Below are 24181 nucleotides of genomic sequence, written 5' to 3'. Positions count from 1 at the left end.
CGCTTCTTTGATGATGCACTGGCATCTCTGAGTTGGGGCGCATAAAGGAAAGGAGGGAGTAGGAGTCATCTGTTGTGTAAGGTTACCAGCTTGTCCCAGGACAACATTAGGGTGCTCAGTGGAGTACCGCAGGGCACGGACGAAAGCATGGAGCAAGGAGAAATAGAGTCAACTCAACACGGACACACACAACTACATGCTAGTGTGTGCGTGTGCGGCTATTGTGTCACACGTGCTCAAGACTGTCAGACTCAACACGAGACCAAAACTCTCTCGGGAAAGGCAATCATTAGACACTTCGAGGAAAAAGAGCTAACTTCTGAGCATGGGTCCACTCCAAGCTAACCAACGCAGCAGTATCTACCAGTTCTCAAGTGTTTTTTACCATTCATGGCATAAGTCAAATATAAACATGCAAGGAAAATAATATGAAATTTATTGAACGCACCACCTGTCATAAACAACCCACGCCAAAGGAATGTGTGCGTGTAGAGCAACTTCCTGCCGGGATTTTGGTACTTTATGATGATGAGAACTCAGAATGTGCTGGAAAACATCACTTGTCGACACGGTCCGCAGTCAGAAGACGCAAAGGCCACGGAAAGAAAATGGTTTCCAAAAAAAAAAAAAAAAAGGCAAACAGTTTCACGGTCGTCTGTTTCCTGCGACACAAGCGCTACTCGCCTCACCTCGCCACCATTTGTTTTGCTACCAGACTGCCTCGCTGTCACAACGTCACCTGCGGATACTCAGCGACGAGGGAGGCCGGCGTAACACAAACAGCCGCCTAATTGGCCCAATTAAGTCATTATGCAACACAAGCCGGATTCTGACATGCTCCCGGCCTCTGGTTCTTCTTACAAAGGTGCGCTCGCGAGCGTCTGCCGCACAGTCGATTGTGAGGTAACGCAGGTGTGTGGGCGCGTACGCTTACCTCGCCCGACATGTCTGGGGCCAGAGGGATGAGGGGCCACAGGGACGAGTAGATGACGAAGAACACCACCCACAGGCAAATGCTGCCCCAGATGGCAATGTGACTGAACTGCAATCACCAAAGTACAGCATTGAATTAAATTTCGATATGTTGCGGTGGCTAAATTAGTAATGCTCTTTATACAACTGGAATGCTGGGAGAAAACTATAAACACTAATTAATGAGTATTAGAATGCAGAGAAAAAAGAACAAATGTAATTCAGTTCTAATTTTACAGGAAAAAAGTGATGTTGTGAACGAATAAAGTACTGCATGCAAAAAATAATATTTTATGAGAATAATGTAATCCTAGGAGGGATATAACATAAAGTTGTTGTATTACAAGCACAAAGGTTTAAATGTACGAGAATAATAGAATTTTATGTGAATAAAATTGCCTTCTGGGGGGAAAAAGCACAAGTTTTGCAAATTTTATCAAGTTGGCATTCTGCAAGAAAAATTCTTGAAAAGTCTTAATAAACTTGAATGATTGTGACTTATGAAAAGGCTTTAGCTATGCGTAAGATGTACATAGTTTTACAAGAAACATTTCCAATATGATTCTAAATATCTGTGACAAAGTATCATGACAGGGTGAAAAGAAAGTCTTGATTTTATGAGAAAAAGTCGGAAGTTGCAAACAGACAATTTGTGATGTGACTTTGTTTGTAACATCTCTAATTCATAAATATCAGTTGAACAAGTTGTCTGCGAGTACTACAGAAGAGAGTTTCATACTACTCATATCTACCATGGTCCAGGATGAGGTTTCCAGGCCCGCTTTAAGGCAAACTGTGATGACCACAAACTGCGGGGACACAAATATGACAACAACATGAATGTACATGCTTTGACACCCAAAATGTCCTTGTGGATTCGTCAAATGTTTGTGTGTCTGCTTGATTGTTGCTTACTTACTGTGTAAACCATGTTTCCTAAAAGGAGATAGTCAGGAGTTCTTCCGTTGCCAAACACAGTGTCTGGGAGGGGATTGAAAGGAGTTTCAGATAAGAGGTTAGACAACATGGTGAATGAAGTCCGTCATACATGTACAATAACATTTTGGTTTTAATGCCTACCATAAATGGTCAACTGGCTTTTACATTTTTACAAGCAGACAGCTTTTTTCGATGTCTACGTTAATGGTCACCTGGCTTTTACATTTTTAACCGTTTGACATGGGAATACCTTCCAGACCCACCTGCGATAGGTGAAAATACACAATACACAGAATAATAAAAAAAAAAAAAATCTTTTTAGTACTGCCACACACTCAGGCTCTTTAAAAAACACACAGTGACTTGTTGACTCACCACCAGCGAGTGTCTGTGTGTGAGCTGTGGTCAACAGCAGCTGTTGCAACAATGGGTTTATTGTCTTTTGTGTTTTACTATTCCCCTGGCTTTCAAGTAATGGCTGAAAAGTGCATTGGTGATTCTCTCTTTTCTTACGTGAGAGTATTAGAGTAAGTATAAAATATCAGGACAATAACATGATTGCTTAAAAACATGTGATATGGCGGTCAACACAGTATGGAGGGTGAGTTGGAGTCTATCCCAGCTTCGTTTGAGCGTGAAATGCGCTCTGACTGACATTCACATCAAGAGACATTTTACAGGAGAGTCTTCATGCGTGTTCATGGAATGTGGGAAAACTAAATTATCAATTTGAAGCTGCCCGATAGTCACACTTTACACTGTCCAGTGTGATTTAGGCGTTTTTCTATTTACATTAATATCTGCATTTAACGTGAAGTCGGGCAACATTTGCTGACATTTGACTTTTGAAGCACATTTTGCAGAAAACTGAGTTTGAACTCTACATTGTATTACTTTTGGAGCATTCCACTGCGTTTGACCCTAAAACAATCCCCTAAAGCCTCATTGAAATGCATTGGAATGAAGAAGTGGTGCTAAAACGATATGGAGTGCGTGTCCCGTTGTGACTGGAGGACAGCGCACACATGTTAGCAATTGGCCAGCGGACGCATGCAGAAAGCGCTAATTAAGACAAAGTATGCGACGCTGACTGCACTCGCTCCTCGTCGTGAATCTCCGGGAGCTGCTCACCGTGCTGGAAGGCTTTGAGAGGGAACCAGAAGAGAATGACGGAATGGAAGAGGCCGTTCAGACAATGAGCCCAGAAAACCTGCAAATGAAAAAAAAGAAAAAAGAGGGGGGTTGGAGATGGTTGAAAATTCCAACAAGAAAGAAAGAGAGAGGGTGGGATACAAAAGAGTGCGGGGAACTCCTGCCTACCAGGCAACCTCTGACCTGGACCCTTTGTGCTAGCCCAGCGCTAGGCTAAGTGGCGGTTTTGTCGGGGCCCCCACTATCAATAGCCACCCCGCTGACAGACACGTTGTATATCCTCTGTGGGTGCGACTGGGTGGGGGGCAGTGAAGTGAAAGCAGTCTAAAATGTATTCTGGAAGGAAAAAGCGGCATGCAAAGGAGTAGGCTGTGGTCTTTAAACCAATTATTTTTTATACAACACTTACTTTATTTTTAAGGGCTGCAAGTTTGATAAACACTTCTGAAATCTCAGATTTGTGTGTGTGTGTGTGTGTGTGTGTGTGTGTGTGTGTGTGTGTGTGGTAACTTCTTCGCACCCAGTGTGAAGCCAATTCACAGTGAGGTGTCCTAGCTCCAAGTTGTTACTGACTGATTCATTGACTGATATAAGTTTAACCTAATTTCATTAAGACTCTGCATTTTTGGGTGTCAAGTAAGCTTAAGCCTTAAGTAAGCAGAGTTTGCTCTTGAACACACACGCACGCACGTTCGTTCGTTCAAGGTATATGCAGACATAGGATGAGTCTTCCACATCGAGCCTAAAACCAACTTGCTCTGTATATACATTCCACACAGCCGGTGCCAAGTAAAACACAAATGGGCAATGTAGCGCGAAATTACTGTGAAATATATTCTACGCCCGCCTTTGGACGTCCGTGTTGTTGTTACAAAGACATTAACACCGATACTTCAAAAATAAATTGTACTGGCCTCTTTTCAGTGAGTGGATTTTAAACACAGTTTTTGACTGATTCAGCAAATCTGTCTGTAAAGCTTCATGCGGGACAAGTTGTCACCCTTTGGCGGATTTTCACAGGTTTGAATGGCAGCACTTTAAATAGAACTGGGCTGAATCCTAGGCCGTTGCGTCTGCATGTTGGCCTCAGTGGCCCGACCTCTCACCTTTCCTATCCTATAGCTTACCAAAGTCCAATTGCGCTCACAGACACACCCTCCAACCTCCCACCCCACCGAGGATTGCCTCACTATCTCGCTGTGTCCACGGAAGGCAATACACCCCTTCTTGCTGGTTAGATGCTGCCCAAATTAGCCTTCATCCTACAAGCAAGCACAATTATGCTTATCCTGCTCACAAGGCCCCTCCGCAAAGGATGACTGCTAATGAAATTATTGAATGCCCATATTTGTTTATCACAGTAGGATCTGTGTTGCATAGATGTTGTCTTTGTAGCTCTCCTAATTGATGACACACACAAAAAATACTCAGAGTCCGGTAATTAATATTGAGTCAAATATTGAGTGGACTCTTGAACAGGCGAGGTGGGAAAGGAGGGGCAAACTGGCACAGCGCTGTAAACACCCTGGCCACATAAAGAGAGGTTTATGTGGGTGACCTAAGTGTAAGGAATATGTTGTTAAAAGGTGACACCTTCACATTCTGCCACCCTGACTCACTTCCTCCTCTCACCCCAAGACAAACAGCTTTGAATCACAATCTATAAAATGTTTTTTTTTGGACTCAAGAAAAAATCATAGTAGATAACTTTATTTCAAACTGGCACTCCCCAAAGAGTGTTCAACTGGGATTTCCAAAGTAAAAGCAGATGCTTACAAATATAACCAGTCTGTTTTCATTGAGGACTACAGAAATTGGACAATATGTAGTGCTTAAAGGTTGAAATGCTGAGAATTAAGGGGAATTCAAACCTAAGAAGGTCTGTAGATGATTAATCAATCAATCATTAAAATTGATTAGATTGATTATTTGACTAGATTGGCCCAAAACATAGACCAACAGTTTTGATCTGCAGTGGCTAGAGAAATTTCATTGGCTTAGACATACGTACTAAGGAATAGCATGCCATTGCTTAGTAATCTAATATAGCAGATGCATTGTGACCTCATGCAGGAGGCATTTGTTGTTGCCCTTCAGGTTGGATCTCAATCATCAATAGGTCAACAGAACAAAAAGTCTAAATGAATTAAATATATTGAGTTTACCCATTAAGTTTATCGTACATTTTAAGTTTATTCTGAAATTTCATCCGAAAGCCTGATACGCCAAATGTTTTGTGAGAAAACTACAAAACACAAATCACGTTCCGCTTCATGCATACGTTTTGACCAATTGATTGTAGAACTGAGTGCAAACCTGAACAAATGGTTGCACGTTTCAACAAATTGCACAATTCTCCATGGCAAACGGCATCGTGCTACATCCTTTAAATACGTCTGGTTCTTTCTCCCCCCCCACCCCGGCCCAACCACCCGTCCGACCTTGCCCGCCCGTGACCCCCATGGCCAATCGGTCTTTATTTCACCTCCACGCCACACTAACCAGGTCACCACGCCTGTGAGGAGCTTACAGGAGCCCACTGTGGCTAAAAGAGGAGACGTCTTTATTGCTATCTTAACAAGAGGGCCCCCACCCTGTCCTGATCCCCCCTAACGCTACTCCGCCTGGCTAACCATACAGGACTGGACACCAGCCCAGGGCAAACCTGCAGCTTGTGAAACAGCAAGTCGTACTTGTGCAAAAGTAGTTTACCTTGGTGTTGAATCCCATTGCGTTCTGGGAGGTTTTGTACAGCTCTGGGTACTTCAGCATGTTTTCTTTCCGACAGGAGCGCTCAAATATTCCCAGAGTGAGCGGAGGCAGGGCAGTGAAGATCTGGACAACAAATTAAAACACGTGGACAGGAAAAGAAAAACAAAATATCAGGACTGCAGCAGACACAAACCTATTATGCATATATATATATATATATATATATATATATATATATATATATATATATATATATATATATATATATATATATATATATATATATATATATATAAATGTATTTATTGATGAAAAACATGTAACTTTACCTTTAGTCAGTTTTAAATACATACACCTTTTAATGTATTCATTATTCAATGGAAAATAGGTCCCTCTAAGTGTGTTGTTTGGGTCATTTTCATCTCAGTTGTGTTCTTTGTTTTGGATAAAAAGAATAAAGTAACAATCTTTTAAGAATGCACGCTTTTAGACAAGGATGATATTCGAACCTTTCTCGTTGCTACTACTGCATCTTCATAGCGTAAAGTAAATTCCTATTGAGCTTTCTAGTGGAATTGTCTTCATTCTTTCCTCTTTCTGGCCCACTATATTTGTTTTGAACCACTGAGGATAAGTGACATTGCTGTAGAACCTCTCAGGTTTCCTCACTTTGGATGCTTCACATCTGCTCGCATGCAAAAGTCATCCCTTGAACTAGCAGGTATTTCAGCCTGGCTAAAAGTGCAATGATTTAGCAATGTTGTAATGCTGAGATGATGTGGAGAAGGAGTTTAGAGGTGGCGGCTTGAGTGGGTCACTTAGTGTGACTTCCCATTGGGCCCATCAGGAGTGGGAGTCTGCAGAGGCATCGGTCTGCACGACATGCTCCACCGCGCTCCTTTCTTATTCTGGGGGGTATATCTCCGTTGAGGGGTGGATTCAGACCAGTGCCTCCGACAGACTCCCACGGAGCCACAGGAATTTGTGCTGCACCCAGCAGTCTGACCAAGGAGGTGGTTTATTGGGAAATGAACGTGAGGGGCAGGGCTGCAAGAAGATCTACTTCAGATGGACATTTTTACTTCAGCAAAGTCGTGACAGATATGAAATATGACTTCATTAGGAGTGGCACCACGACAGAGCCCTGCGGGATTCCCCTTCCTTTGATTTTTAATATCACGCAAGCATAGCTGCGCAGGCTAACAACACTTCCGAGGGGCAAGCCAAACTGTTGTTCTTTCGCATTCAGTGCATAGTTTAGGCCACAGGGGAAAGTTGGGCTTTGACAAAAAGTCACTAAAACACTGGAGAGTTTTCAGGATGCTAGTGACAGAATCCCACGAAGAAGAGATGCTTTCAACTGCAGCTCTTTTGGCAGTGTTAAGGTCTGTAGACTAAAACATTTATCAACACTCACCACGTTGTACAAGCCGATACACCAGCGTTCAAACAGAATCTGACCCGAGAAGCCATTGACAAATGCAAACCAGATCTGCAGGAGGAAGAAAAAAAAAATCACGAGATGAGTGAAAGAGCAGAAGACGAAAAAGCAAAATGTCATCACAGCTCACATCATTAGAGTTCCAGTGCAAAAATATTTATCCTTCCTTTTTTTTTTTTTTCTAGTATTTCGATCTTAATTATTACGCAAACCAACTACAGCGAAGAAGTTCATGAACACTATTAAATAAAGAAACTTTATTGTACATTTTTTCCATAAAATGAAAATGTATTACATCATAAAATATGTATTAACTATACAGTCTGTGTTTTAAGTCACATTTTAGCAACTTAACCCTCACACAAGTGCAAAAATAACCCTTTTAAAGGATGTACCTCATGTACGTGTAAAATATATATTTTACATGTGTAAAATGCATCAACATCATTATCAAGCTGTCTGGGGAACATCAGGGCTGCAGCCTTAAGCAAGCACTTCCTCGCTTCATTGGACTTCATTGTGAAGGCATGAGCTGCCACAAACTGCGACTATTTGAGGGTCTTACCCGCCCTCGTCTCCCACCCGTTGGTGATATGCCACTGGCTCCTCCCTTTAAATTGTGAAAGAGCATACATGCGACCCAACCCCCAATTTTAAGGCTCAAAGGCGTGCACGTAAAGACCTGCACCAGTTTTATGTGCATGTGTGTGCCCCCTCACGACCACGCCCACAGCCTCCCTTCCATCAGGTGCATCCTACCATGAGCTTGTTGCTTTTGTATGCGGGGGCCCTGTTTTCACACTCGTATAAGATGCACACTAAACATATGCCAAGCTATACAACCACAAGGAGTTGGGGGAATTTTGTTTTGGGTTAGTGTTACAGTGAAACTCTGTCAAGGGGGATACATTCCAGACCCATCTGTGCATATGATTATTACCTCTCCTACAAGCCTCAAATAAAGTTAAACTTATTTAAATACATGTCTAAACTGTATTAAATGTAGATGTACAGTTGTGATTTTTAATGATGAATTGATTTGTCCATTTTTTTTTTATTAGTCCATGACAGGGAAAAGATAAATTGTCCATTTCTATTCTTGAATTCAAAACAAGACATTATTTCAACTTGATAGCGCAGAAAATGCAGATACGTACATTGATTGTGATTGAGATAGTAGTTTTGTTTGAGACGTGAGCAAATATTAAGCATGTCTTTGCAAATGTCATATTTCTATTAAAAACAAAAATATTTAGTCTGTCTGTGGAGGACTACAGGCATCTGAAAATATTTACTGTTGAGAGTTTCAACTTCCGAGGATTTGAACAATTTTAAGTGAAACAAAGTCTCTATGATGAATCAATTCTCAAAATAGATTTTGATTAAATTAATTATAGATTATTTGTCGATTAATTATTGTTGCCCCTCAACTTTAAAGTATTTGTGTAGTTATGCTGTTAATTTGTCCATTCGGTTAGTTTAGAGTAGAACTGACACGTACAACAAGAATATTACACACTGCACTGTATATTCAACCATAATGTACAACCAAGCCATACATATAATTGAATCAAATAAAGGTCAACTAGTTTATTTATTTTAGCGCTCACTGTTTCCTTGACTTGTTATAGAAGGAAAAAGTACATTGCTGTACCATTCATTCTGAAAATAAAATGTGTACATGAAGCCCCCAAGAGCCAGGAGGCAGGCAGGCAGGCAGGCTGCCCGAAGCAATGGTAACGAGGAGAAACTAGCAAGCAGGTCAAACTGCTGAATTAATTACAGCTCTGCTCAATGTGAGGCGAGAGCCTATTTATTGTTGTGCAAGTTAAAAAAAGGCTTCCATTCACAGCAAGCAGTAACTGCTTCTTATGTGAGTGTTTTGGCCTGGTCCTCAGGGTCCCACTACGTCCCCTCTGCCTGTCTCTCTTGAGGGACAGATGCATTGATTTGCTCATTAAGGGGAAGAACCCGGCAGGATTTTTCATTCCCTTTTCTTCTCGTCATTGAGGGCCACTCAGCGGAGGGGTGTGGCTGGCCTCTCTCCTCCAGTGCACATCTTGAAAAACAGCCATGCAGGCGATTAGAAGACTCTTTGCATATTCAGCAGCAGGATGAAAAATCATTGATTGCGCAGCTCCGGAGGCCACGTTGAGAAGTGTCTGGAAGGGGTTTGACATTTGTCCTTTACAATGTGGGCCCTGATACTCTTAAGCTGACTACTGCAGAATTGCAAATAGAATTCATGCACAAAGGCGCCATTGAGGACATGAAGAAGTAGCTGATAAATATGCCGCAAATATGTGGCGTCGCAAGCGACCGGCGGCGTCTTGCAATGCGGAGCACGGCCTTGTGAATACGCTGTCATGTAATGGCCTCATAAATGCCACTTGTCCATCAGCGAGTTCTGTGGCACCGTGGCCAAGTGTCAATCAAACTTGAGTGGTCTACAGGATTGGCTATTAGATGACGTTGCCATGGTTTCCTTTTGGAGGAGGCTCTTAGCTTGAATGTGACTGAATACAGGCCTCTTTTCAGTGCATTTCTTTAGTTAACTGTGTCGTTTGGGATGAAAGTGGGAATTCTCGTTGAGGAATCACATTAACTAAAATATGTGCATGATTACAGCCAGGAAAAGTGCCATGAATTGATGGAAACAGAACTGAGTGGAAACAGATTGGAAACACTACAACAGTAACAAATAGGTCGGATTTCATATTGTCGTATCCAATAAGTCACCAGCTGTGCCATCCATTTCAAACAAATTAACGCCTAATAAAAGAGGCACCTCAAAGTTCATCTTGCATTATTTGGAAAAAGCCTCTTGAAAATGATTGAAAGTCAGCACTGTGTTAATTGTCTTCAGCAATATATAAAAAATCTAACAAATATACTACTTATTCCAGTTGGTAGATGCAATTGAGCTCTATTGCGAAGCAAATCAGCAGCACCTAATGGGGCAGGTAAACAGTCTTTTAGTGTGTGGAGTCGCACTCCATTTATTGTTGTCATTTCCTTTGATTTTCCCCATAATGATTCATTTTAACACTCGGTATAAATTGTAATATCATTTAACAATAACTCATGAATCAGTTTTAACAGAACAGCCTCCACCAATTTCATTGTTCGATGAAGTTTAGATAAGCATTTCATATTTCTTTTTATTCTTCCTTTGCTATTTTTTAACAACCTGCTATCTGGTGCCTCTGGGGATCATAAAGGATTATCTTAAACACCATCGTATCAGATACCGGAGTAGACACTAAATAGGAACCGAGCACTGAGACTTAGAGTATAAATCTTGAAAAGAACCAAAGATGTGACGAGATAAAAGAAAAAAAGTGGCTTAAGTAGTATGCCACAATACTTCCAATATAAGGTTTAAAAAAAAATCCCATCACATTTTTGAGTTTTCCAAGTCGTGATGTGGCTGGGAGCGAGAGAAGCACATGCCAGGACAAAGCTAAACCTATTAGTGTGACAAACGTGCTCGTGTGTTAGATTTCAAGGTCTGACAAAGTCTCCTATTATTTGCTTGAAACCCCTGAAGAAGTAACCCACGCCGAGTGGAGCGTGAAGTTCATTTCCACAGTGAGTGAAAAAAGCAGCGCGACGACGGCAACGCGGGCCCCACAGACACCAATGGCCTACAACGTGGTTTTGAAAAGAGAAGAGATGCGGTCCCACCCCAGAGAGAACACGTAAAAAAGTTGAGAGGAATTTCTGACCACGATTCGATTGTGGTCTGAGGTCTCTCGGAGTGTTGTGGTTCATTTACAACGGTAGGCCAACTGTAAAAGGAGAAAGCCATACAAGGGGGACCAGTGGATGTTTGAAACGCATCGCAAGTAGTGGCTTGAGAATACATTCAGAGCATATGCCAAAACATCTACCCGGATTACATATGATTAAAAGACGGAATGCAAATTTGTGGCGCAAAACAAATATTTAAAAAAAAAAAAAAACTGTGACTTATGACACACCGTGTAATGCTAAAATAAAAAGTTTCAAAACAATTTTCATTAGGGCTAAACAATAATACAAAAATAATCTGTCTGCTATTTTTGTCCCCTGATTTTTGTGATTGCGATTCAATAAGTAAGGATTCTTTCCAAAATCCTCTTCCAATGTGTTCTTGTGACAAACACAAGCAACATTATGACAATAAACAACATCAGATTTATCATACAAAAATGTTTGTAGGTTGTGCTTACGTTAAAAGAAAGGCAAATGGACCATGAATTGATGTGATGGTTTATCTAATAGCTTCAATTAGAGTTTTGAACTTACTAAATTTTGGTTTGCATTCTCTTGAGCATTGACAATGACAACTTAACAAAATTTGGCGCAAACACAAATCAATAAGTCATAAATTAACAATACTGCAAACAAAACATCACTTTAAGTTTTCATTATTTATGAAAAAAATATTTAATGTGAAATTTTAATTTAATTTATTGCGCTACCGTTGCGTGATATTTTTAAAAAATTTAAAATTAGCATGGCCCTCGGAAGACTTTTACCACTTGGCAAGAGGGGCAGATCAAAACATAACAGCGCCATGGCTGATAGTATGCCCTTAAGCTATTTCCATTCTGGCTTGTGGCTTTGAACTCATAATCAGTGTGAGGTCTGCTGTGTGTCACAAGCCATCCGCGACATTCCCATTCATCTTTGGTGATATGAAGAAAACGAGAAAGCTGAACAATGCTAACTTGGCAAACCTTGGTCCAGGCAAGAAAAAAATAAAATAAAAGAACAGGCTTTATAATGTCTCTGCAACCTACTGTAAATTTTCCATGTATTTTCCCTCTCATGCCAGGTGGAATTCAAATGAATGTTCACGCAGAAAGATTTAAATGTCATGATTCTGTATTGGACAAGCATCTTTTAGGACAGTAGCCATTTTTCATTTGTTGCTTGGCTGTGTTGAAACTGGCCGCTTGTGAGGCTCCTGAGTTTACATGTCATCGGGTTGTGTGGTTAACAACTTCTTCTGATAGGGTTTACAGTAAGGCTGGGAGACACAGCCTTAAAATAAAATCTCAGTCAATCTCCACTGCATTCTGCTTAGTGACTAGTTTCTAATTTCATTGATGGCATTAGACAACATTAAATATGTTATCATAGGCTACTTACCTCTATGATGTAAAGGACAATGTTTTTGTAGAAGCAGTAGAGGATACATTTGGCTACACGATTGTAATTCCAAGCTCCATGGACCAGCAGAAGATTTTTCAAGTATTTGAACTGCGTGGGAGGGGGAGAAAAAAAAAAAGGTGTTTGTGTACAGTACATACAGCGTTGGTTGGTTCTTAACATAATGGATGTCACAAAGGCTTCAACAAGAATGAATGAATGTTTGGATGTAGGAAAAAATCATCAGGATTTCCCTTGGTGGGAAGATGGGAGAATAATAGCTGTCAAAAAAAAAAAAAGCAACAACAAAAAACACTGTGCGGGTATTCGCAAGTTCAGCGTAGCCGGTAGATGACTTTGGAATGATCCTGTTCTCAGCACGCCTGTGGTGAGTGTAAAATTACAGTGTAATTTCTGGCTGATAAGTGTGATTACACTGGAACACCGCTCAGCGGCTAGCCTGAAACAAATTATAACGTTTACATTGCGTCCTTTTGCTGTCTGAAACGAAAGAAGAATTAAATTACCAAACAGTTCAACCTAAAAAGGTTCTGACTCGTTTGATGAGCCAGGATATCACTTAAGTTCGCACGCACGCTGCACATTTGCCACGTCATATTTCTCACGCTTGCCACTGATTAGGGGAGCACCGGTGTCCCAATCCTTCGCTTTGAAGGAGACACGTCCATATGCAAATCAAATAATGCCACAATTCTTCATGCAGCCAGTGACTCATATGATTATTTACGCAGTATAAATGCAAAATTGCTTGTCCACTTGCTTGTTGGTATTGAGAAAAGTGTTGCTCACCTTGAAGAATATTATTATATTGCTGCCGACTATTAACGCTCACATCATTTTGCAGTGTAAAATATTTGCTGAGTGGCCAGGACAACTCTTGTGAAGTACTACAGTCATACATAATGTACTGTAATACTATATCGCTTACATAAATTACACAGTTAAATTAAACTGTCAGGGAAGGCTGAGCGCAGATTTTTTTTCTCTTAGTTCAGTATCATCAAACCTGCTCAACCGCACAGCAGCACAATTTGGAGTCTTACTAAGAAGCATGGTTTTATATGCGGGACGAGGAAGTCAAAGTACTTGGGAAAACAGTCTGTAAACCTCAGACAGGAAGGCCAGATTCAAACCCCAAACCTTCAAATTGTGAGGCACACACTTGTTCAATTGTTTTGTGTACGTAACAGACAGTTGACTTATGACTTCCATTGATATAACATGAAAATAATCATCTATGACAGTTTGACCAAAGCGTGCTTTATTTAGATTTTGAACAGCTTCCCAGATTGGATTTCACTTTTCCAGTCAGCCAATTACAGCTAACATAGGGCAGTGCCAATATTGAGAAAACATCAGCGCAAAAAAGACTCTGGAAGTGTAATTTAATTTGCAATGTGGATTATAAGAGGCCACCTGTCTTTGACACACATAAACCTTGGACATGTAATGCGGACTGAAGTGGGGAACAAACTCAAGCCTCTTGAATAGTAATTGTCTACTCAAGGACAGAGCGCGCACTGTGTTGTACGCAACTATCGCTTTCCCATGCGCTGTGGCGGCAAGAGAAAAATGTTGAATTGAATGACGTTCTGCATGTAAACACGGCGAGTGTTTTTGTTGCTCTCAGGTATTGTATGTTGACAGACAACCTTACAGGAGAAGTACAGCATTGTGTTTACATTGTGAATTTTGCCGGAGTCTCTTTGTGACGTTTGGATGCTTGTTTCACTGCATAAGCTAATGCGCCAAAAGACGAGAGCTTTTGTTGCACACAAAAATGTGTCAAACTATTACTGACACAGACAACACACTTGACAGTTGCAAAAGTTGATAAGGTTTATAATTTGAAGGTGAAATAGCTTTGAGGTTTTATTTATTTTAAAATTGCTCAAACGTTCTTAAAAAGAGTACTGAGAAAAACATTTTAGGGAAGATTTCAACGTGGTCAAAAAACAATAAACAAAACCCCAAAATCAAACCCCCTTGAAATCACGAAATGGATTCATGTAGACACCCGTAAAGTGGCCACCAGCACTGTAATAGGGTTACAGTCAAAGAGTTCAACGCAAATGTGTGTGTCAACGATATTTGGAATGATGTTGAACATTTGAGGAAAAACAAAAATCTGAACTTCATCAAAAGAAAAGATGGGAGAATACCCTCCTATCCATTTCATTTTGAGCGGCACCGGCAACTGGCGAGCTCACCTGAGCAATGGAGTAGTCAGAAGAATTGGCGGCCTGCAGGCCCTCATTGCCCGAAATTCCCACGCCGACGTGTGCCGTCTGAATCATCCCGACGTCGTTGGCGCCATCGCCGATGGCCAGCGTGATCACCTTTACCTGCTTTTTCACCATCTCCACCACCTCTGACTTCTGCAGAGGAGACACTCTGAAAATCAAGGACACACATGCTATTGATTTATTATAAATTGCATACAGCACCACCCAGAACTTTAGTCTTTTACAGTCCCAGTGAGAAGATTAGCATATTTTTTGTGGGCCTAAATAACATTATCTACATCACAAAGGGTTGAAATTTTTTTGACACATCGATCGTATGCTAAACCAACATAGCTATTGATTTGGAGCAAAAGGAGAACTTATTGATTTTAAGTCTGTAATACAGTATGAGGTCAAAAGTCAAACTATTTTCACTAAATAGACTAATACACCAAACTGACAACTCCTGATTTTCTCCATTTTTTTTTGTCCTTGCATGACTTTGTCAGACTGATGAAGCAGTCTGTTCTTGTTTTCCTGCACTTGGCATTTCACTATCGCAATGTTGTTCTTTGAAGGATTGCTTGTTTACCTTTAAGTGTTTATTGTCCTGGTAGAATATTTACATCTTATTGCGCCAAGTATGTTGTGGTAGAATTGCAGGATTCTGCCATGAGTGAAAGGCCTTCATGATTTTCCACCAAAAGTCGCCATTAGTCCCCAAATGCTTGTAAATATGATGTGGCCCTTTAGAAGTTTTTATGTTTCATATTCCAGCATGGTGTCTAAAACTGTGGTGGGCTCGTAACGGGCCCGGGATGACCTCCTCTGTTGCTCTCCCCGAGCCTGATTGTTAAACATGCAGCTGTACAACCTCCATCTATTTCCTCATGGATGTATTTTACTGTGCCCCAAGGAGATTTAAACACTGTACATGTTTTTATGCATTCATCTCTTCTCCAAGCATTTTTTTCTGTGACCATATTCGTGTTACTTTGTGGATTCTTTTGAGTAACGGCGCCAAAATGTCGGCTCTTGGAGATACAGATGTTTATATTTATATAGCACTCAGTTTCCGAAGAGTTTTCCGACCATCACTATCAAATAGTCCATATTAAATGTAGTTTCTGGGGTGTTGTCAAATGGACCTGAGGTTGAAAAATATGTTCAATCTGTCGTTATGCAGGATGGATGCGAGACTTCAGCTAATCAAAAGATTAGCTCTTTGTGTATGCTTGGTTTTTCCATTCTCCTTTTCCAATTAAGGACCCTCATGGTCACACAGAGCGTCTGCATTGGATTCAACCTTGGGGTACCTCATGAGGGCTCTGTTTAGTGAACATCAAAAGACCAGAATTTTGCTTTTTCTTAAGTTTGGGGCTTTTTATGACACTTATTCACAACAAGGAACAGCCTTAACACAGACTGTTAGGAGAAAAAGGGATTTACTCTACATTTATTTGGGGATGTGTCTGCTGCATGCACCATATGCATGGATCAGCATAAAAGGCGTGTTTGGCATCTTAAAATGAAATAAAAACACAAAGCTTTAACTATCAGTGTTCTGTCATTTATCTTCTTGATCAAATGTGGCATGCTTATGTCAAAGTACACTAAGACACCTAGTGTATGATGTCCACAGTTGGACCTGGAACAGATTGTTTCAATTGATTATTTCCCATGGGAGGAATTGTTTCAAAATGTGAACAAAAAGAAGGTCAACCAACATCCTGCAACTGGACTATTTCACTATCAGTATAAGACTCAGTGAAATTATTGTTATAAGTGGCTCGATTTGGGACAGCCCATCATGTTAACGACACATAAAATGTTTTTATGATCTCAGTGCAAATTCACCAGTGGGCCATTTGAAGTTGCCGTCACAAAGGATTTCCTTATGCAATTTTGTGAAATCCATGATACTTGTGCTGAAGAGGCCTCGTGAAGGCAAAGAGATGTATAAAACGCAGATATTACATGCAATGTCAATGTAAAAGTTTGATTAAGCTCCGAAAACACGCTTTTGACTTCAGGCCATAGAACGTCGGTTCATGGGGCTTGACAGCTAAAGTACTTCCTGTTATTTATATGACTGGGCCAGGTCAACTGCGCACCTCCATAATATTGCAAGTTGACATCCTGAATTTACCCTGTATGAAACCTTCATGCCCGTGCTGTAAAATCAGGTGAAAACACATACGTAGAAATGTATCTTCAATCGAGGCCTATATACCTTTTAAATTAACTTACTGGTAACTATATTAAATTTGGTTGCAATGCGAGCTCCAGCAAGAGTTGGAAGTGGCATGTTCCAGTTCTGCACTTTTCAGAGTATCACAATTTTCATTTTTGATTCTGGATTATTATTGGCCTCTTCATGGTTAGGGTCAAACGTTGTTATAGTATGTCAAAAACCTTGTTTTACAAAAGTGTGATGTCCATGCGCTACGTGTAGGCACCTTAATTAAAAGTCAGTTTAATCTATTTGCCTTTTGTTTTCCATTTGAAAATTTTCACAATTTTTGTTGTTGATTTTCGTAATTTTCACACGGAGAAATCCAGCGGACTTTCCGTTTTTTGATGGTTGCCTTTCAAGTTGTTCTAATTCCAAAACAACTTTTTCATAGGAAATAATGTAAATCGTGAAATGTAAAAACTATGTAAATGTTTGGCTTGTTGGTGAGCATCAATCATTTCCATGCTCGTCATTATTGCTTTTAGCTACATGCTATTTACATTCACGTCTCCTTGAAAAATATATTTTGGTATATAATTGTTATTTTTATTTATATTACTATTATCAGTTATTTATTACTAATTCATTATTAAATATTTAATTTAACATATTGTAATATTACCAACGTTCGGATGAATAAGAACCATTTGTATTCCAGTTATATTGTAATATGTCCAATGGTGTCTATTTGTATTCCAGTCTTTGCCATCACACTTTCCCTGGTTGCCATCTGTGGCGGAATCATGAAAAGTCAAAGAAAAAGCAGTGTGAACTCATTCTACCTGCAACAGATGACGGCCTTGCAGGACAAGGCGAGGTCCAGGAAGTACTGTCGCACTCCGAAGGTGAGCGCATATTTGAGCGTCTTCCCATCAATGATAAGAGCAAAGTCATTTTCCTTGTAGAGGGCATCTCCCAGAATTCCGCAGTGGTGGCTGAGGGTCTCCCTTGTTCTCTGCCAGAGAGGAAAACATTGGATGGACTTCATGATTACAGCAGTCCGCAGTCCGTATTATTTCTAGCTGGATGGATTCTCAATTATCCTCTTTTAATTGTTTGTTTAATGGCTTTCGCCCGGTAAATCACATTGGTATGAAGTGCCTGTTTCATTTTCAGACAAATGTTAATAACACAAACCAGTAACAGCAATTGTTAGCAGATGCCAACGAACTGTAATATTATTATAAGAGTGTCATTCCTAATCCTGGCTACATTATAACTCCTCCAGATAAAAGGGTTTTCTGGTTTATCTGGCCAATTGCCCCGTGTAGATGGAGAAAAGAAACACATGTACAAATACAATGTGATTAATAAAATGCTCAGATCAAACAGAGGAACATGAGTGATTACAATCTTTTGTTAGTCTTAGCCACATTTCAAAGTTTACCCAAAGACACAATTTTGGGATAAGAGGGTACAACATTGTTTCCGTCGATTCTAATGTTTTCTTTAACTTGCAATTCAAAGGGATGAAAAGCAGAGAAAAGTAGATGATGGATGAGCGAACACCGTAGAACTCCAACCGCGTAAACCCATGCTGTAATTTATAATACCGCAAATATTTAGTCAAACAACACAAAAGACCTCCACTATGCTATGTTTTATTCAAGTATCATTCTTTACTATGCCAGCAGGCGACGTTTGAAGACCTGTTCATTAGTAAGTGATTACTTTTTTTAAGGCATAATTGCCACACTAACTGCATACGCAGTATCAAGAGCGATGATGATGAGCGATGGCGAACGCCGGGGAAACTAAAGGATTTACTGTCCCGACTGGAAGCATATGGAGTGAAGAGCAAAGCATTGTGAGATCATCTCTGTCTTCCACTATCTTCCTCCCAGATGGTGAACCACTTAGGAAATTTCGCGAGAGTTGCACCTACAAGGTTGAACACAATCCATTCAGGATTTTGACGCAATTTTACCCAGAGGAAATAATAGAAATAGAAACAATCTGTGGTCCCCATCATTAAACCATGATTAACCGTAAAGAGGAATGCTTTAAGAAACGTGAACATAAATACTGTGGATATAACGTGATAAAACAGTGAATGGTTATTTGGCAAAATTTCACTTAAATCTATGGGGGGAAACATTTATTTGAAGACATTATTTTGTATCATGGGCACTGACCTCATGTCATCCCAAAAATGCTAATATTTTAAAATTGTATTGCATTAAGTAGCTATTGAGCTGTTTGCGATTGATTCTGATGAAGACCCCAAAGGCACTTTATAGTGACTCCAAAAGAGCAAAACTAAAAACTGTTCAATAAGTCACTTATTGTTCAGTGGAAACTGAAACTTTCTGCAAAATCTCAGAAAGGTTCAGCGTTAAGATGTTCAAATATGTATGTGCAGCATTTATCCTTCAGAGACTTGTTCATCTTTGATTCTCACTGAACTACCCGTTTCACAAGGTTTGAGCTTGCCATGTGGACTTTTATGACCCTTTAACAGTCTTTCTTTTTTTTTTTTCCTCAACTCAGGTCTTGCGGGATTTGCAAAAGTATCGTTCAACTGGACATGATATCATGCTTGACGATGGTTCAACTCTTGGTCACAGAGTGGTAGATCTTCTAGTGCAGTGTTTCCCAACCGCGGCACACTGGTGAGCTGTACCGTGGGAAATTGTCCCATATTAATTAGGGAGCGCCTTGTAAACAGGATTGCCAAACCACTGGTCATTTAGCACAAGGCCTGGTCAGCCACTTGCTAATCGCATGCGCATTGGTAATCGGAGAATCTTGAGATTTCATGTTGTGTCGGTCTGATTGTGCTGCATCGGCACATATTCAATTTATGTGTGTGCTGCTGTGTGCTTTTGATAACAGTGACGCTCTGACGGCCGTGATGTGTTTACAGACTTACAGTTTACAAAAAAGGTTGGGAAACACTGTTTTAGTGCATGAGTAACATTGCAAACTGTACAACCTTCCTTTTGGTGTGCTATCCTTTGATGCTCACTGAACTTGTGAGCTTTGCTTACGTTTTGTGCAAATGGCGGTTCAAACTGAGTTTTACCCCTTGCACATGCTTGACATAAATTTCACCTTATAACGCATTTTTTAAAGTTAAAGTTAAAAGTTAAAGTCACAATGATCGTCACACACACATCTGCGTGTGTTGAAATTTGTCCTCTGCATTTAACCCATCCCCGTGTGATTTTGATCTATCCCCTGGGGGAGAGGGGAGCAGTGAGCAGCAGCGGTGCCGCGCTCGGGAATCAATTGGTGATCTAAAATTAAATTAATTTTAAAATGCTCTGTAGATGTAGTCGAGCACACACAAAACATAAGCATATAATAGTGTACGGGATCACTATACTGTATGTCATCCAGATGACGGACATTAGCAGAAACCCCTGGGTGGGTGTTAGGGGGTCCGGCCCATGACAAGGTCCAATATGTCAAAGCGGCCATGCAGGACCGGGGGGTGAGCACAGCAATGGCTTGGCATAACACAACTCTGAAACCTCAGCTGAAAGGAAATATTTGGACAACAGGGCTTTGCGTTTCAGCAGATACACAGCAAGAGAGAGAGAGAGATGATGGATTAACATAGGAGAAAACAGAGAACAGCTGCACACATGTGAACCTTCTGTGTAAAACAGCCCAAAATCAGACATGTCATTTGTCTTACTGTACCTGCTGAGGGGGGGGAACAAAACTTTGTCTCCATTGTTATTCCACTCAGGTTCCGCCTCCATTTTGAGTAGACTCCAGTCATCACACTCGGTGATGGACACTAACACAGAGCAAGCATCCCATCCCCCTCATTAAATTACACTGTGGAGTTCCAGCGCTAATTCTACATGTTTCCTTCTAAAGACCTTTTGTTATAGCCATAATGAGCCATTTAGCCTATGTGAATCGCTTGTGTTTGGTTTTGGGAACGGCCATTCAGAGCCTCCCGTAAAGACTGAGCTTCATTGTTGATACAAGACACCCATGATGTGGAATCTGGATGTTTGCAGAGATGTAAAGTCATCAACTGCCTAAAACGGGGGAGCCACTCCACAATGCGGTTAATCCCGTTAAAATAGACATGTGGTCTGTCAGCTACAGTGAATGTTGATTTTCAACTTTGTGCCAATGCCACTTCTTCAAAGAGGACATTTTGTAGGATTGGGTGCAAAAATGACACCCAGGAGAGTTGAATCTGTATAAATTATTTAATTATCTCAATTAAAACTTTCAAAAGTTAAGTAATATTATGAACTATATTATATATAAGTAGTAGTCGTCGTAGCAAAAGAAGTGGTCGTAGTAAAACCCGCTAGAGAAAAAAAAACTGTTGTTGACAAGTGTAATTGATGTTTGTCGTGTTGTATTGCAAAATGTGCATGGCTGAATGATCCCATTCACATATAAAACAATGATAATATGCAATAATAATAATACAAATCATAATAAAAGTCACTAACGTGGAAAGGGGATTGTGTAAGTTGTTGTCCAGTTCCGTACGATATTGTAGTGGGAGCCAGACACTTCAAGTGATTGAGCATCTGCATTGAAAGTGACCTAATCCTACATTGGAGAGCAGGTTTGACTTGAGGAATTTCAGACCATGCGAGCTGATGCAGCACAGGGGATGTCTAAAATGTTGACAAGCATATGTAAACCAGTGAGGAGGGAAGACATGCTCCAGTTGCTCTCTTGTGCAGCACATGGCCGTCGTGAATGAGCAGGAGCAGCCGTCCCGTCTGGCCTATGTGCCCGGTGCGGCGCGGCCGCTTTCCGCCTTTTTGCGTTGTTCACAAAGTGCCTTATGTAAGCATCTGCTCAACCACAACAGAATGGGAGTTGACATTTCAAAGCGCCGGTGCGCACGCTTTATGAATCCGCCGACCCCGGATTTTTGACTTCGACTCAATTCATCACGCTTAACGAACGGCTGACAGGATGAAGGCAGTCTGTCATCACCCGCCCGCCTTCCTTGACACCCCTCTTCTTGCTATTTCTCCCCCTTAACAAACCGAACCAAGCTACGTTTAATCTTCGTCTGTGGCCCTTTTCCAGTGCGGAGATTTGCACTGTGCCGTCTCACAACCGACAGACAAGGCTCTCCTGCCGGGGGTTAACAGACTTCTCTGCGGGGTTCCTCACATGCGTAAAAAGAGATTTAGAATGTCTGCCTGCCGTCGATGGGGTGGTGTGCTCCCTGTGGGCACATTTCCAAACCTTCAGGCTTTATTTTAAAACAGAGGACCGGTGAAGACAGGAGACTAGCCGGCAACAAAGAAGATACTGTTTTCAATACTAATTCCTGAAACATATTCTAAGGCAGTGTTTCTCAACATTGAGCCGAAGGAAATAGCTTAAATGTGAAAAGAGCTCACAGGACACTAACAGAAAAGTATGTATAGTGAAATAATCCTGATCTGGTCAAAAAGCACACAAGTGACTGTCACTATACATAGATAGGTTAAAAACAATCTGATTGATTAAGTGGAATTGGATGCTTTCCCGCAGCACATGAGGATGCAACAGCACCCTGGTTGGAAATCACTGCTATAACATTCACATTTGCGACCTTTCTGTAACTAAAGTTTGTATAAAAAAAAAAAGATTTAACTTGACACTTTTGGGTCTGTACAAAAGCTTGCGTTACTTGCCACAAAGATTCATTTTCGTCTTAAATGTCCAAAGGACATTCTCTCAGAAGGTTTGCGGCTTGTCCACACACGCAATGCAGCGCGATTCTAGTCAAATGGAATTTTATTGGACCACATGATACTGATATATATTCCGGATCAAAAGTTTGGAAGCTTGGTTTGTCGGTTATATAATTCAGTTACATTGTTCATTCTAATCCTTTTGGGGATACACAAATGAGCAGTACTTACGTCAAGCGTATCCTCGTTTATCACCAGCATGCCCATGTTCTTTGTCAAAAGTTTGCAGGAATGTCCTAAGGGAGAAAAAGAACAGAAAATTATAAAACAAACCTACTGTAAGGATTGCACATAATGAACCGCCATATCTACAACCATTTAAGACATGACTGATATGATAGATAGTTATGATATGAAATTTCTAATTTGATTTATGTGATCGTAAAGTTTGGAAAACTTGAATGTTAGAACGTCAAACATCACACTTGCGGAATGCATCTTGACCACATTTTAAGGACACGGTTCAAATGTAGCCACTGCATAAAACACACCATGAAAGTCCTGTGTGAGGCTATGAGAACGTTTCCCCTCAAAAGCAAACATCATTGAAGGGCTGGCACGGGCGGATTGTTTTTGTTAGTGCAAGACGGGAAAATGTTCAAAATTTGGAAAAGGTCTCCAAATGTCTCCTCCACTTCGAAATTGGTCTCCGCTCCCTCTCTGCTCTTGTCCACCGTTTCCGATCAACGTGTTTACCTTCAGCTGATTTGACAGCAGCCAAACAGACAATGTGGCATTCCTTTGCCTGTAATTTTCTCAGGCAGAACTAAATTGCGCTCCCGCGGGACTTGAGGAATGTGCAATAACGACATGCCGTGTCACAGCCGCCTCCGCTGTTACAACAATTTGGGGTTTGCATTTGACCCACACACTATGAACTGAAGGGAGTCTGAATGGTCAGATCAATAAGCAGTTTTGACAGGTCTGTTCAAGCAGAGAATGATGAGTCAGTAAGAGACGACCATGTTCTTCTGTTATTGCATATTGTTGGGCTAATGTTTGAGTCTTTGGGTGGAGGTGCACTGTCTGTGATAAAGGATTTAAATAATGGATTTCACAACTTGTCAGTAACTGGCAAATGACCAACTAGTTTGGGACCTAATAGGATGAAGTGGAACCAGAATTAAACAAGAAAAGAATCATCTTAATTGAAAAATAAAATAAAATAATAGTTATAGAATGATACTGCTGTCCGCAGCTGTCAACTGAAATTGCGAATACAACGGCTCACCTATTTGGGAGGTTGGGTCACATGTCATTTGCAAGGCAAACCTGAGGAGGAGAATGTCAAAATGGCCACCGCTTGCGATGGATAAAAACGGGTGGCTTTATCTGCTTAATTATTATTCCACTAATCCAATATGGACAAGCGGGGGGGGTCATAAACATTAGCGTATTATTACAAGGAAATCTCTTGTCTTGAGTTCTACTGTAAGTAACAAATATTTGAAGACAGACGGTGGAGCAGCACATGTAGAAAAGTACATAGAAATTTGATTTAAACGTGTTGATGAAAAATGAGGCATGAAATGTATGATACAAATATATATATTTTTTGCAAACAGTAATTTTTGCAAACTGATTTCCTTCAGTACTACTTTGGTTATTTATTTTTTTCCCCCTGAAGCTGGGGAGCAGGCACTTTGCATCCGCTACATCCTGGCTC

At 40.7% G+C, this 24181-nt stretch overlaps 1 protein-coding gene across 6 annotated transcripts in view; it reads right to left on the bottom strand.

The window, feature by feature from the left end:
• atp8a1 (ATPase phospholipid transporting 8A1) overlaps positions 1 to 24181 on the bottom strand; it is an 80597-nt gene that overhangs the window by 11732 nt on the left and 44684 nt on the right. For all 6 annotated transcript variants that reach the window (XM_037263064.1, XM_037263063.1, XM_037263066.1 and 3 more), the window contains 10 exons: positions 22687 to 22751; positions 17620 to 17792; positions 14587 to 14770; positions 12356 to 12466; positions 7193 to 7267; positions 5776 to 5898; positions 3043 to 3121; positions 1892 to 1953; positions 1725 to 1781; positions 935 to 1042 (listed from right to left, as the gene is read on the bottom strand). In XM_037263064.1, the coding sequence (XP_037118959.1) occupies positions 935 to 1042; positions 1725 to 1781; positions 1892 to 1953; positions 3043 to 3121; positions 5776 to 5898; positions 7193 to 7267; positions 12356 to 12466; positions 14587 to 14770; positions 17620 to 17792; positions 22687 to 22751 (1037 nt within the window). The remainder of the gene's footprint in view (positions 1 to 934; positions 1043 to 1724; positions 1782 to 1891; positions 1954 to 3042; positions 3122 to 5775; positions 5899 to 7192; positions 7268 to 12355; positions 12467 to 14586; positions 14771 to 17619; positions 17793 to 22686; positions 22752 to 24181) is intronic.

Source organism: Syngnathus acus, chromosome 10 (genome assembly GCF_901709675.1).
Source record: "Syngnathus acus chromosome 10, fSynAcu1.2, whole genome shotgun sequence".
Lineage (NCBI taxonomy): Eukaryota > Metazoa > Chordata > Actinopteri > Syngnathiformes > Syngnathidae > Syngnathus > Syngnathus acus.
This window is presented reverse-complemented; position numbering and strand designations above follow the sequence as displayed.